At 39.9% G+C, this 12,901-nt stretch overlaps 1 protein-coding gene across 4 annotated transcripts in view; it reads left to right on the top strand.

Annotated features, from left to right (window-relative positions):
* NKAIN3 (sodium/potassium transporting ATPase interacting 3) overlaps nt 1–12,901 on the top strand; it is a 521,250-nt gene that overhangs the window by 499,667 nt on the left and 8,682 nt on the right. For 3 of the 4 annotated variants that reach the window (XM_074944314.1, XM_074944313.1, XM_074944315.1), the window contains one exon: nt 3,481–10,013. The exons of the other annotated variant lie outside the window; for it this stretch is intronic. In XM_074944314.1, coding sequence (XP_074800415.1) covers nt 3,481–3,494 — 14 coding nt within the window. In that variant the 3' untranslated portion in view covers nt 3,495–10,013. Of the gene's footprint in view, nt 1–3,480; nt 10,014–12,901 lie in introns of those variants that run through there. 4 annotated transcript variants of the gene reach the window in all.

The raw sequence follows: 12,901 nt of genomic DNA, 5'->3' as shown, positions 1-12,901 counted from the left end.
TAGGATACAGAGGGACCTAGAAAAATTAGAGGATTGGGCCGAAAGAAATCTGATGAGGTTCAACAAGGACAAGTGCAGAGTCCTGCACTTAGGACAGAAGAATCTCATGCAGTGCTACAGACTAGGGACCGAGTGGCTAGGCAGCAGTTCTGCAGAAAAGGACCTTGGGGTTACAGTGGATGAGAAGCTGGATATGAGTCAACAGTGTGCGCTTGTTGCCAAGAAGGCTAAAAGCATTTTGGGCTGCATAAGTAGGAGCATTGCCAGCAGATCGAGGGATGCAATCATTCCCCTCTATTTGGCATTGGTGAGGCCCCATCTGGAGTACTGTGTCCAGTTTTGGGCCCCACACTACAAGAAGGATGTGGAAGAATTGGAAAGAGTCCAGCGGAGGACAACACAAATGATTAGGGGACTGGAACACATGACTTATGAGGAGAGGCTGAGGGAACTGGGGATGTTTAGTCTGCAGAAGAAAAGAATGAGGGGGAATTTGATAGCTGCTTTCAGCTACCTGAAAGGGGGTTCTAAAGAGGATGGATCTAGACTGTTCTCCGTGGTACCAGATGAGAGAACAAGGAGTAATGGTTTAGGTGGGATATTAGGAAAAGCAGTGGGGGAGGTTTAGGTTGGATATTAGGAAAAACTTTTTCACTAGGAGGGTGGTGAAGCCTCCCTTGTTGCCAAGGGATTTGATAGCTGCTTTTAACTACCTGAAAGGTGGATCCAAAGAGGATGGATCTAGACTATTCTCAGTTTTAGCAGATGACAGGACAAGGAGTAATGGTCTCAAGTTGCAGTGGGGGAGATTTAGGTTGGATATTAGGAAAAGCTTTTTCACTAGGAGGGTGGTGAAACACTGGAATGTGTTACCTAGGGAGGTGGTGGAATCCCCTTCCTTAGAAGTTTTTAAGGTCAGGCTTGACAAAGCCCTGGCTGGGATGATTTAGTTGGGGATTGGTCCTGCTCTGGGCAGGGGGTTGGACTAGATGACCTCCAGAGGTCCCTTCCAACTCTAATATTCTATGATTCTATGAAGCACTGGAATGGGTTACCTAGGGAAGTGGTGGAATCTCCTTCCTTAGAGGTTTTTAAGGTCAAGCTTGACAAAGCCCTGGCTGGGATGATTTAGTTGGGGATTGGTCCTGCTTTGAGCAGGGGGTTGGCCTAGATGATCTCCTGAGGTCCCTTCCAACCCTGATATTCTAGGATTCCATGAATTAGGGGCAAAAATTTGAGAATGTTCACATCAAATTACCTGTTTCCAAGCTCAGATCAGGTAGAGACACTTGAATGAAGATTTGCACTCAGAATTCATTTTGTTGGTAGGCAAATTTTGTGGACATAAATTGCATCTGCTAAATGGGAGACCCCCCATTCTTTCCAGGTCCTGCTTGGGTTAACTTGTGAGACCTAACAAGATCACGGCTGGCAGCCCTGCAGCTGTGGAGAATAAAGCAATAATAAACGTATTCAGTGATATTGTGGTTTTAAGTAATGGCAAAGTACAAATAGGATCTTTGCTTAAACAAGGGGGGAAGAAGAATGTCAATGATCAAGGTGAATGTGAATTAAAAGCCAAGCTACAGGAGACAATTTGGATAGTCACTGAACTGTGCTATCCATTGGTTTGCAAATGCTTATCTGTCTGCAGTGCATCAACCTGCCTGCTTGTTGTCTTTCAGTAAATTGCTATCTATATCAATTGTAGATGGTCCAGGAATACCACAGTCCTCTTGAGGAATGGGCCTTTCAGTATCCAAACTGTGAAAAACTCCATTTCTTTTCACTTGGAAGTTGGAGATGAACAAGAAAGATACTTGTTAACTTTTATTAAGGCTCTTAATCCATTTATGTGTCTTTTACTATCTTCATCATTTTACTCCTGAGGAAAAGTAAAAATATGACTCTTTTTATAGATTATAGCCAGGTTGGGCATTCAGTTCTCTCCCCACTTGTCATATCAGTGGGGTTTATTTTGTAGACATTTGGTTAAGAAAGTATTGTAGAATTATCCGCTCTTCCTTCTGTGGTGGGTAGTAAAATACCAGGGAATAGGTAGGTTCCTAAACTTTTCTGAATCAGTTTGATCAACTCCTACTGAACAGCAAATCACAACCTCTTCTCTATTTGTGAATTGTCCTGCTCAGTACCTGGGAGTCACATTATAAGACTTCCATGGATTCTGAGAGATTACAAAGCATAGCACTTCAAACATGCAAAGTTCTATGGCCTTATCAAAACTGTGAAAGAGAGATCTTTAATCAGCTGTGGATAATTCATTTTCTTGTATATGCATAGGCCATATTATAGTATCTGTCTAGGGCTACCATAATTATGAATGATTAGCAAGTCTAAGAATAGTTGTCCTTTTCACCCCTGAAAAGATGCTAAAGTTAAATGCCTTCTCCTAGGAAGCATTTCTTTGTGCACAAATAAATGAGCATAGCTTGTCAGTTTATTGTTTGTTTGCCTGGCACTCTACAGTACAGACACATTCTTTGCCCTGAGGTGGTTACAGTCTAGGTGAAGATGTGCAGAAGTAAAGGAGGAGACAACACAGAGATGAAATAAGGAAAAAAATGGACAAGGGAGGGAGAGGAAAATATGAATGTGTTCTCTTTGGAAGCAAAAGTAAACAGCTTAAAAGGGGATCATCAGGCTGAAGGGACATTACATTTTCACACAGTTCTAGGGCAGCATTAAGCTCTAGGTTAAGTTAGTTGGGTGAGGAGACAGAAAGTTTTGGTAAGGGGCGTGGGAAGATAGTATATTTAAAATAAAAAAAACCAAAGCTTTACCTGCCGCTATAATCATAACTCTCTATTTTGCTGTGTGGATAAGACCCCTGACTATGCTCATGTAACCAGGTTAGCTGGCCTTCCTCCTTCATAACTCTCTGTGCATCAGGACTATCACTTCTGACACTACACTGTGCACATTCTCCAGGCACTGTGGATCAATATAAAATAACCACACGAATAGTCCCAGAATACAGTGATTGAAAACATGGTCAGAGGGATGGTATGTGCGCATTCACAAACTCAGCTGACATATGACTGTGAACCGAAGTCGTATGTGGATCCAATTCAAATGTATTTGCCATAACCAGGTCAGATGAGAGTGTCATGAGCCAGCATACAAAAATATGATTCATTTAATATAATGAAGCCGAGGGAAATCCATCATTCTGACAGCTTCTGACACCTTACCAGGTGCAGTGCCTTCTCCAGCTTCTGTCACCATCATGGCACACACACATACCCTTTAACCAAAGGAGAGAATGGGGAGGGGAGGGAGTCTCCTTCAAAACTGCCACAAATGCTTCCTAGGCGTGCGGCCATGCAGTCAGTATTTTCTCTGTTCCTAGGAGCCTATTCAATTGTGACCTTATACTTGGTCACCACCAACATAGGAAATGAACACCCAGAGGTCTGTTATCATCTTGTTGATAGATTAGTAATTCATATCTCTTTACAGGTCGAACTAAGTAATGAACATTGACTCAGCACTGCTGCTGTTGCTGAAGAAACAGACTTCAGAAGAAAAGACCAACTTTGTGAACCGTTGTCACAGAAGAGACATGTCCTATATTTCTCACAGAGTGTGTGGATTGCTCTTCCCATGTGTGACTGAATCCTTCAGTCGCAGCTTCAGTATCATTATCAGCATTGCCATTAGATGGATACTTGTAGATGATCTTGGATTTTTTAAATTATTTACTTATATGGACAATTGTAAATTGTTTTCTTTTTTTAATTTTGTTTTTTTACAATACCTAGTGTTAAGGCATGAAAACAAATCAACCTGTGAAAATTCTGAGAGAAGAATGTGTGTTTCTCAAGAAACTCAGTATTTCTGGACTGATACAATCATACTGTGCCTGACAAAGATAGTGTTGGTAAATGATAATATGACTCCAGAATACGTCAGGGGTTAGACACCTATATGGACTGTCTTCAATAATGTATCAGACATTCACAAAGTCTGCACCTAATGTTGGTTGAGCTACTGTAAGTAGTAGAAACTGATAAATAATTCTTCTTTTCCAGATGTCCTAATTACCAATATGCTTGTCTAAATATTCCAATTCATATATGGTTTCTTCTCCCTCTTTTCGTCTCCTCCCCTGCACCCACAAACAGTAGTTGTCTGTGAGTTGAAGAGAAGTGAAATGGATGTTCTCTATTGATGTCAGTCTCCAAGAACCCTTAAAAGCAGGGCTCTTTTAGATGTCTGTAATTTGCACATTTTTTTTACTCTTTTCCCCTCTTCCCAGGAAGAAGCCAAGCATGAATGTACAATATAGGCACCATCTACAGCCTTAGAGTCTCTGGGGTGAATTTTGTTCTTCATTTAAAAGTAAACAAGAAGATCTGGATATGAAAATGTGTATAAAAGTTTGTAAAATTTTCTGTAAATACTTATCAAAAAAGGACATGTATGTAACTGTGCGGCATTTTGTTTTATATTCAGTCATCACCAGTATAAAAAGAAAAGTCATACGCAAAAGCTATTTTCTGTGGGGAGTTGGCAGTCTTTTTAGCAAGACTTTTTTCATAATTTCTTTTTTATTAATTACTATTTAGAATATTGCATATGATACAAGCCTGAGAGAGTGAAGTCCTCTGCCTCTCCATGGAACCAGTACTCCCTCGGAGGCAGCATCACAAGCTTCCTCAGAAAGGTCTGCCAATCAGCCTCAAGTTTTGGAAGAAAAACCTGTAGGGCTGTGAGAGCACTTCCATCTTTGTGCTTACTCAGTTTGTTACTTCTTTGATGAAACTGTCAGGAGGGATGGTATTTGTGATGTGCACACCTGCACCTGTCCATTAGGAACTGGACCGAGGCCACCAGGTTCTTCCATATAAGCCACAAGAGTCTTCAGATACTAATGATTTCTTGTCCATCATCAATGGGCTGAGGCATACAGCCCCTCAACTAATTGTCTTATGTGAAGCTTACTTCACTTGCATTTTCTGTTATTGACAGCTTACAACTAGACTAAAGCTTGCCTTGGTTCTTTACATTGGAAACTATATTTGTGCTATTTACCAACAAGAACCTAATCAAAATGTCAGCAAACACAATGCTGTCCATCATTTTTAGATTGTTGAGCCCAGAAGGTCTTGTGGTGCTTGCCCTTTTTTCACATTCAGCTCAACCAAAGATCACACTGTCTTTTGTGAAGAAATAGATCTTGCCGTAATTTCACGTAGGCTACTTTTTCCTGAAACTATGTACGAAACAACTGCCAAGCCAAGAACAAGCACGAATGACAATGCAATAAAATCACGTGTCAGTATTTTCTGTGACTAGGCAGTACAGGACAGTATGCAGCGCTAGAAGTCAAATAGTGCCAAAAAAGAGGATACTTTGTGCAAAAGATAATACCACATTTCTCTGAGTCTCTGTGTTCCTCTGTTGTTCCCTGCTGCACCCTGATGCCAGATATTTGGTCTGTCCTGTCTTGAAGTCCTAGTCTTCTGAGAATGTCAAAAATGGGTAGTTTGTCACAAAACTAATATGAGAACACTGTCATTTTTGAGACACCACAGCTGGACCTCAGAAGACCAAACTGCAGAACAGTTAATATTTGTAAATCACTTATATTTGACAAAAAATGGCCCTCGGTAGAGTTTATTGTTTGAGTGTGTACCGGTGCGTGTGATTTAGTTTCTTACACATACAGCCTTACAAAACAACCTATAAGCATATGATACAGCTAACAGATGCCTACAGCTTTCTCTTATCTATGTCAGTGCACTTCAGAATCGAGGATTTTTTTGAAAAAGTTTTGTTAAAACTTGTTTATGTGCCTGAATACTCCACTTTTCCCCTGCTCTGCACACACAGGGGTGTTCAGCATATATTCCTACAGTTCCTCCCTGCGGCCAGAGCCTTTGCCCATCCCAGGGAGCGGCGGGAGCTGCTTTTGCTGCAGTGTTTAGCTACACATACCCTACATGCCCCCAGCAGCGCAGTCAAGGCCACACCTTTGACTGCAGTGTAGACATACCCTCCAGTCGCAACATTTATCTCCTACCCTAAGTGAAGGGGAAAGCTGGTCATCTCAAATACCACCAGTAACAAACTCTGAATTTTTAATGGCAAGCACTGTATGCCTCTCTGAGCCAGGCTGTTTAATTTCCTTTCACTTTAGGTTTATCTGATTTAAAAAAAACAACCCAGCAATCTATCAAGGTCCTATAACAGTGTTTGACAGTGGCAAACAAAATTGACATCCCAAACTAATTGGCTTGCCTCCTTCTAGAATTAGTCTCATTTAGTTTAATTATAATAAATTACAAGCTGGGAGCTGTTTTTTGCAGTGAATAAGTTTTCTTCCAACACAGCAAAAGACTCAATATTTACATACCCCATTTCTACATACCTTCTGTGAGAAACCACTTCAGCTCTTATCCAGCATATAAAATCTTCAGCCAGAAACCGCTTGTTTCAAAGTCTTCACTCCAGATCATTTACAGTGTTGTTATAATTGTGATAGTCCCAAAATATTAGAAAGGCAAGGAGAGCAAGGTAATATCTTTTATTGGACCAACTTCTGTTGGTGAAGACGAGCTCTGTGTAGCTCAAAAGCTTGTCTCTTTCACCAACAGAAGTTGGTCCAGTGGAAGATACTACCTCACCCACGTTGTCTCCAGACCCTCATTCATCATTTACGTATTTGGGGTTAAACACTGCAAAGTTCTCAGCACTCTCAAATCTCATTGAAGTCAATGGAAGTTAATGGCAGTCAGCCATTCATGTCTTCCTTGTGCATGTCTTTGCTATAATTTACCACCTGTTGGCTAACCTTTTTATCTACCTTAATAATAATAATTAGTACTTATTTGCAGATAAACTCCAATTATCAATAACTTAAACATTTTGAAATATCTAAAATTCAGAAATATCTCCCGAAATCAGAATTTTATTTTTCCAAAATTCTGATCTTCTGATGTATCCCCCCATAGTATATTAATCATTGTAGTGCTTCACATGTTCAAATTGTTTAACAAATTAGTCTCCTCAACAGCCTTGTGAGACAGGTATGTACGTAGTAGTAGCCTCATTTTACAGATGGGAAAGTTCAGTGTATGTTTCAAGTGCATTTATCTGTGACAAAGACACCTATCCAGATGAAATAGCATTTAAATATATTTCCATCACATTTGCTTTTTCAGTTCTTTCGTCCTTCAATACTCAGTACTTCTCTGATATATCTAAATTACTATATAATCTATATCTGTATTGTGACATTTATCTGGACGAGGGTGCCAATAACACTGTTATGATGCTGAGAAATATAGCCATGTAAAATGATTCCATTGCATAGTGCTCATTCGTAAGGCTGACTATTTCCAATGAAACCAAAGGCAGTGTACAGAGCAGACAAACTGGACAGCCTGCCTCCTCTTTTCTTCCCACATTTCAGAGTGAGACAGATAGAGGAGTAACATAAAGCAAAGGATCTGGGCTGGAAAAAACAGTAATAAATGATCAAATTTCAGGTGTAACTCCAGTGAAGTCACAAGGGTTATAAAGGGATGAATTTGGCCATGGGCATCTTGTCTGCCTTCTAACTGCATAGCTATTTGTATTGATTGTTATTTTACAGCCTTTTCTAAGGTGTGCTCTTTACCTCACTGTTTGGCTGACTGTTTACAAATGATTGTACTTTTCACTGTAATTTCTGTTTCTTGCATGTCCATTATGTGTAATGTTTATGTTTACAGGGGTCTTTATTTTTAAACAAATGAAACATCTGGATCTAATCCCTACTCCCCAACTTTCACTTGCATCTGCTCATCAGTTCCGCTTAGCATGACAGGAGAGCATGTGAAGTGCTTCCTTGTTGTAGGTCTTCAGGGAATAATTGCCATTGCATGTCTGTTGCCATTCAAGACTAGCACCATAATTGGGAACGAGTACCACTAAATAACAGCTATGTCCCAAACACTGCTGAGAAGCCACTGATGTTCTCATTCTATTGCTAGCACCACAAAGAATTATTGAACAGTGTAACTGACATCACAATGCATGAGCTGTTTTCCCACAGTTCCCTAGTTACTTAATTCCAATCGTACAAAGGCATGTTTTCAAAATGCTTTTGGACACGTGTGTCCCAGGCTAAACCCACTGAAGTTGTTAGAGTTACACCTGAGATTAATTTGGCTCAAAGACACTACCATTAACCTATTCCCAGTTGCTACAGGAAAATAGTGTACCCGATCAATTCATGTGGTATCATGTTGATGGAGGGGTGACAGCATTTCCTAGCATGTGACATGCGTGAAGTGAAAGGCATGTTATATGTAAGCCAATCGGTTCATATGGGGTATAAATCAGTGCAAATGTTGGCTCATAGTGTTAAGTAGAATAAAGGATATATTTTGTTTACCGCTACAGAGTGATTACATGAAATCACCTGTGCTGCAGTATCTGTAGCCAAAACCAATGAACGGCAGTGAAGAATTCAGTCCTGTGGCAAATTCAGCCAACAACTCATTTAAGCAACCACACTATGATATTAGTAACATACTAAAAACCTAGGTGATTTTCTACCATCTGTACACTCCCCTGATCCTCAGGTCTGACACATCCTCAGGTCTCCCAGCATAAATCAGAGCAGACTCAGTTGCCCTAAGAATTTAGACCCTATGTCAGTGGGGCTGGGGGCGGGGAGGCGGGTCTGGTTCAGGATTCTTCTGCACTCAGGGAATCTTCAGCTGATGCTTTTAGGGAGCTTTAATTTCCCCTTGCACCACTCTAGTATGGTATGCTCCAGCAGTGCAAAGGGGACTTAAAAAGGAATGAGGCCCTTTACTGATCACCAGTAAAAAAAATGACATGCATGGCTTAGTGTAATCTAGTCACTAGTTTCTAGAGCTAGGTGCCATCACCAGTGAGTAACCTATACTCACAGGATGTCCTTGAATGCTGAATTTTATGTTTGGAGTCTCTGAGACCCTGGCCTTGTTTATTCCAGCTAGCCAAAGGCATAAGCTGCTCTCAGGAAATGAGTTTCTGACACACTGATGATGGTAAAATATAACTTTGGTGTTCCAGCTAAAGTTGTCGCTGTTCTGGTTAAACCCCACTTCAATCCCATTTTTAATCTCACCAGGTAGGAGCCTGCTGCATGAGATTGTTTGCTGCAGTTAATGAAATACACACACAAAATTGAATCTTTAAAATTGTTGTTGGTTATGGTGTGTGTGTTTTTTAACATGGCTTTGTTCCAAGAATTTCAGTGGCGAAGTAATGACTATAAATTATAATAGGGAAAGGTATATGAGCGACAGAATGACAGTTTGCTTGCTGTTACACTGTACTAACTGTGCCATCTCCTGGCTAATGCCAGAAGTACCTAGTGCACTGTGTATGTGTTCTGCTGAAAGTGGGGAAAATAAAAGTAACACATCTTTCTAGTGGCACCTGCTGATATAATGCAGACAGGGTGCTGTCAGCTCACCACACACGGTGAAAGCTTTTGTTCTTGCACTGCCTGCTTAAAGCAGAAATACAACAAAATGTGTATTGCTCATTTTGACAATGGAACTTGTTGAGTTTTATAGTAAATATATTGTCAATGTGATGTTTTCTTCCAGTCAGAATTTATACTGTCCCATAAAAATATTCACTGTGGAGTACGTTCACTATGTGTTCTCTTGCTTTATAGGAAATGCAGAGCTGCTAGGTCTCTGTTAATTGGAAGCATATAATCTTATTAATTCCAAGCACTACCTGGCACTGCTTCTTCCATTTCAGTAATGGGAAATACTCTGGATTTACAGTGGTGTAACTTTGACTAGATTCCAGCCATGTATGTGTATAATATATACACATATGTTATACTCACATTTTAATGTGACCTGAAAGTTTTATGGCTAGAAATACTTAGAACATATTTTTACTTCTCTAAGTAACCGTTGAGTCTAGGTACAGGTCACAGTACACAAGCAGTAGCTGGATTATTCTTTTCCATTATGAATAAATTGTACATTGAACTAGAAAGTGGTTACCAGCTGAACTGATGAGCTGTGTGTGGTACACTATGTTTACTAATACTTAGTTTCTCAGAGCTAAATGAAAAACCCTGTGGCAAAAATGTTTGTTAAGAACAGTGCTTTGACCCTGGGAGGTGAGAAACGCACTCACAAACACCTTCGAAGTCAGTGGTTTTTCCTTTACTGTCTTACGGTAATGTACGTTCAGATTCAAGCTGCTTATAGCACAAAGGTTTAAGGTCCTCCTAGCTGGGCAGGATCCTTTATGTTCCATCCTCATTACATGGCTAGTGTGGGTTTATTTCATTTTGTGTTTTAGTGTGGGACTCATTAGTGACATTTTTTAAATGAGAAACAGTCCCCACTTGTTTACACCAATTTAGATTAGGTCAAATGTGGGGTTTAAATTATTTGATACCGTCCCTTTAGAGAGGGCTGGGGTTATTTTTCTAAAACAATCTTATTGTATCTATTTGTTTTAGTACTTCAAAAGTAGATCAGAACTCTTTTCCCTTTATCTCTGAGTAGTAATGTGCAATACAAAGCCATTGATGCGTTTGGGGCATCTCTTCCTCATTTCTCTGAGTTGTCAGAAACATCAAATTCCCAAAGGATGATTTACCAGCCAACTACATTAAGTGCAAAGAGAGACAGAAATTTCTTCTTCTTTCATGTTAAGAATTGATTATTTATTTGAGTGAAACACAATATATTCATTGGGCTGAAGGCAAATGTGCCATTTTTAAACATATAATGTGGAAATGTGCAATCACTACGAATGCTGCTTCTTTAGATTTGTTTAATAACCAGCTCATGTGGGGAGCAAGGATAATAAAACTTTTTGAGTCAGAATCTTCGGGGGGAGAAGGGGTGAAGGAGGGACAAAAAGATATACCCATGTATTCTTTTCCCATTTCCAGTTTCAGAGCAGACATTACATTTGCCGAGATAGAAATGTCGTTGAATAATGTACTGCAAGACCAGTTTTCATACCTTTTGAGATTCATTCTATTCATACAGCAGATCCATTATATGCCTCTCATTCTGCTCTGTGTGACACATAATTATGCATAACATTACTCAGGATATTGGAAATGGAGTCTCCATAATAAATACAATTTCTGCTTCCAAATTAAATGGAGCTGATTTCTTGGAGTCAGCTGGTATAGGTCTGTCAAATTCTATTCTCTGAAGAAGCTTGTGTCAGTTATAATGATGTTTAAAAAGGCTCTGATGAAGACCTGAGTGAGTCAAAACATTAGCAGTTAATGGTGCCTAGATCTATCTTTGTCATTCTGGAGATGAATAAATAAAAGGAGACTGGACTTGGTGAATGGGGACTTCTTACAGTACTTAAATAGAGCAATTACTTTACTTTACAAAGTGTCATTAGGAATAGAGTAGAAAATTCAGCCTTCTTGGGTTTAGAGATAGCATTAGGTACTGTATTCGTTGTATTAGGCATTGTATTAGTTGCAGAAATATTAAGGACAAAAACAGTGTGTTGTATTTATGAAGCAGCAGCATTGTCTAATGGTTAGAGCACAATCTAGGGACCTAGAATCTAATCATGGCTCTGAGACTGACTCACTATATGATCTTAAGTTGTTTAATCTTTCTGTACGTCATTCCTCCTCTGGAAAATGAGGATAATACAATCTACACAACACTTGCCTCGCAAAGCTGGGTTCTCATAATAAGCACCTTATCCACACTCTACATATATAATGCAGCATACTTATTAGCCTATTAAATGTAGACTATTCATTACTATTATATATTTGTATAGCACCGTATTTTGCATGTTACTTTCCAGGATTTTTTAAAATGGTCTTGTCAAGGTTCCTTCCCCACTCTGAACTCTAGGGTACAGATGTGGGGACCTGCATGAAAACCCCCTAAGTTTATTTTTACCAGCTTAGGTTAAAACTTCCCCAAGGTACAAACTATTTTACCTTTTGCCCTTGGACTTTTTTGCTGCCACCACCAAGCGTCTAACAGATATATAACAGGGAAAGAGCCCGCTTGGAAACGTTTTTCCCCCCAAAATCCTCCCCAAACCCTACACCTCCTCTCCTGGGGAAGGCTTGATAAAAATCCTCACCAATTTGCATAGGTGAACACAGACCCAAACCCTTGGATCTTAAGAACAATGAAAAAGCAATCAGATTCTTAAAAGAAGAATTTTAATTGAAGAAAAAAAGTAAAAGAATCACCTCTGTAAAATCAGGATGGTAAATACCTTACAGGGTAATCAGATTCAAAACATAGAGAATCCCTCTAGGCAAAACCTTAAGTTACAAAAAGACACAAAACAGAAATATACATTCCACTCAGCACAGCTATTTTATCAGCCATTTAAACAAAACAGAATCTAACGCATATCTAGCTAGATTACTTACCAAGTTCTAAGACTCCATTCCTTTTCTGTTCCCGGACAAAAGCATCACACAGACACAGAGAGCTTTTGTTTCTCCCCCCGTCCAGCTTCGAAAATATCTTGTCTCCGCGTTGGTCATTTTGGTCAAGTGCCAGCAAGGTTATCCTAGCTTCTTAACCCTTTACAGGTGAAAGGGTTTTTCCTCTGGCCAGGAGGGATTTTAAAGGTGTTTACCCTTCCCTTTATATTTATGACAGGTCTGTAGCCCAAAGAGTTTACAGTCCAAAGACCTGACTGTGAAATTCCATGAGATCTGAAGCAGCATATAGCTGCACTGCCATTGGAAAAGCCAGACCAAATTGTGCCCCCGAGACTTACTATTCAGTCCCTGCTCTCCCTTGCTCCAGGACGGAGGTAATCTGTGCTACTACTGTACTTCACTTCCCCCTCTACACCAGCCCAGCTCAGCTGTGCTGCCTGGGATGTTGCAGGGAACAGGAACATTTAC

This window comes from Natator depressus, chromosome 2 (assembly GCF_965152275.1).
Source record: "Natator depressus isolate rNatDep1 chromosome 2, rNatDep2.hap1, whole genome shotgun sequence".
Classification (NCBI taxonomy): domain Eukaryota; kingdom Metazoa; phylum Chordata; order Testudines; family Cheloniidae; genus Natator; species Natator depressus.
This window is presented reverse-complemented; position numbering and strand designations above follow the sequence as displayed.